Source organism: Laetiporus sulphureus (genome assembly GCF_001632365.1).
Source record: "Laetiporus sulphureus 93-53 unplaced genomic scaffold LAESUscaffold_190, whole genome shotgun sequence".
NCBI classification, from domain to species: domain Eukaryota; kingdom Fungi; phylum Basidiomycota; class Agaricomycetes; order Polyporales; family Laetiporaceae; genus Laetiporus; species Laetiporus sulphureus.
Window position 1 is genome coordinate 2,060 of NW_024468699.1, and position 1,910 is coordinate 3,969.

Sequence of the window (1,910 nt, forward strand, 5' to 3'; positions counted from 1 at the left end):
CTTTTCTTGGAGTGTCATCTGAAAGTCGCGATAAAGTCCTAGATCATCCAATCTTCCTGTAGATGTGATCATCGCTGCTTCCCATGATTCGACCCATTTTGCTGCTGCTGAACCAGGTTCGAAGTGGGATAGGATGAACATTATTTGACTATAGTCATCATCGTATATGTGGATGTTTGCCTGGAGATGTCGTTCTCCAGCCTGGAGGAATGACGTAAATGTTCGCTTATCTTCTGCAAACGGTCAGATCTCCCCTAGCTGTAATTCCTCCTTTTCTGATTCTGGTTGTGCAGAATTATACAGCGCATATAGATTCATTTCCAGGAGATATTCCTGCCACTGAAATTCCAGACACGTCAGTCCTGGATGCACTGGTGGTCCACTTGAAGGATCATACCATGCTTTGATGAGATTTTGGGCTAGTAGTTCCCAAGTTACTTGTTTGTGCCATGGCCGACTGTGGCCTTATTGGCATTCTGACTGGCATTACTGGCCTTCCTCCTTCTGAGGATGTCCTGGTTAAAGGTGTCGTCCTGACTCCTTTCCATAATCCTAACCCATCGTAGGGCTTCCTGGATGTTGGCGTAATGCTGGAGTCACCATTCCTTAGTAGACTTGGATTGATGCCAAGAGGATTCCATTCCTCCTGTCCTTTATCCTTGTTTGATCCTTCAGCGTCCTCTGGCCTTGGATCGACTTGTATTGCTTTTCCTTTAGGAAGGTCCGTATGCATTAGGAATTTGTCCTCGAAGTCCTTTGCGATGTCCTTGCTATTGTTGAGTACCCGTCGAATTTCTTCAATGTCATGTTCGAGCTCTCGAAGCTCCTGCTGTTCTTCTGGAGTTGTAAGGTTCCCCAACCTTTGTCGTCTTCGCAGCACAATGGCTCGCGTATTCCTGACGTCTTCGAACCAATCTAATTCTTCATTGGTAGCATCGTTCCATGACAACGGCATCATGTATCCTTTATCTCCTTGATAGCCTACTGACTCATCTCTGGAGTCCGATTCGTATCCTTTGTTTTCGTGATATGACATCTTGCCTTTTCTTGGTGGCTCTTAACCAATTGTTCGTCGATCGCACGGGTCCGCGTCTCCACACAGAGTTCTTTTGGATAGTCACACAGACTACCGCTAGTTCCTTGAATCTTCTTGATTCTGGATTGCCTTTCCTGGGAAGGGCTTTAGCACATCTTCTACGTGTGCCTCAGTTGAGGGCTTCTCTTCTGGATTACCACACAGGTAACCGCTAGTGCTTGAGTTCGATAAACACACAGATTTAATTGAACCACACAGGTTCAGGAAGTGACCACACAGGTCTTGATTTTCCTGTAGTGTCCAAGTAGACCCCACTTCTTGTAAGTGGTTCTAAACCTAAACAGGTTGACCTATAGAAAAACCTCTTCCAAATGTTATGAAGCGTTCCCTGCTAGAACGTTCAGAACCACGTGTGCTTTCTCACATGTACTAGTCCACAGCGTAGACAGAGACTTAGGTACCAAATATACCTAATGTCTCCAATAGTCAGGCAGACTATTAGCAGGGTTTATAGTGTGGTCAAGCCTAGTAGATGATGTAGCAGTGAGGTCCTCACTCTACCCTTGCTAGGCCTTGGCCGCTACAGCTACTGCACATTCACCCGCAGGTTACTAGGTTCGCTGTTCTGACTCTAGCAAGCATACGAGCTTACTACCTCTTGAGAGTGAGTACGATTGCATGAGGGTTCTAGAACTGAGAACATTCAGAGTCACAGGTGGAAGAGGTTATCTTCCAGCTGCTGCTCTGCCCCTTTATATAGTCGCAGACCTATAGTCCGGGGTACTAGTACAAGGGGTCTCGTTATCCTAAAGATAGGTGAAACACACCGGAGCTTAGCTGCTGTGAGCCAGGTCATTGGCGAGCTAAGAAAAGC

At 46.4% G+C, this 1,910-nt stretch overlaps 1 protein-coding gene across 1 annotated transcript; it reads right to left on the reverse strand.

Moving 5' to 3' along the window:
- Window positions 1–243: 243 nt before the first annotated feature.
- Window positions 244–1,036, reverse strand: LAESUDRAFT_765419 (uncharacterized protein; the record flags this gene model as incomplete). The annotated part of the gene is made up of 2 exons (XM_040913667.1): window positions 244–339; window positions 398–1,036. 2 exons carry the CDS (start codon window positions 1,034–1,036, stop codon window positions 244–246), a joined length of 735 nt encoding a protein of 244 aa, XP_040757286.1.
- Between the last annotated feature and the right edge of the window lie 874 nt (window positions 1,037–1,910).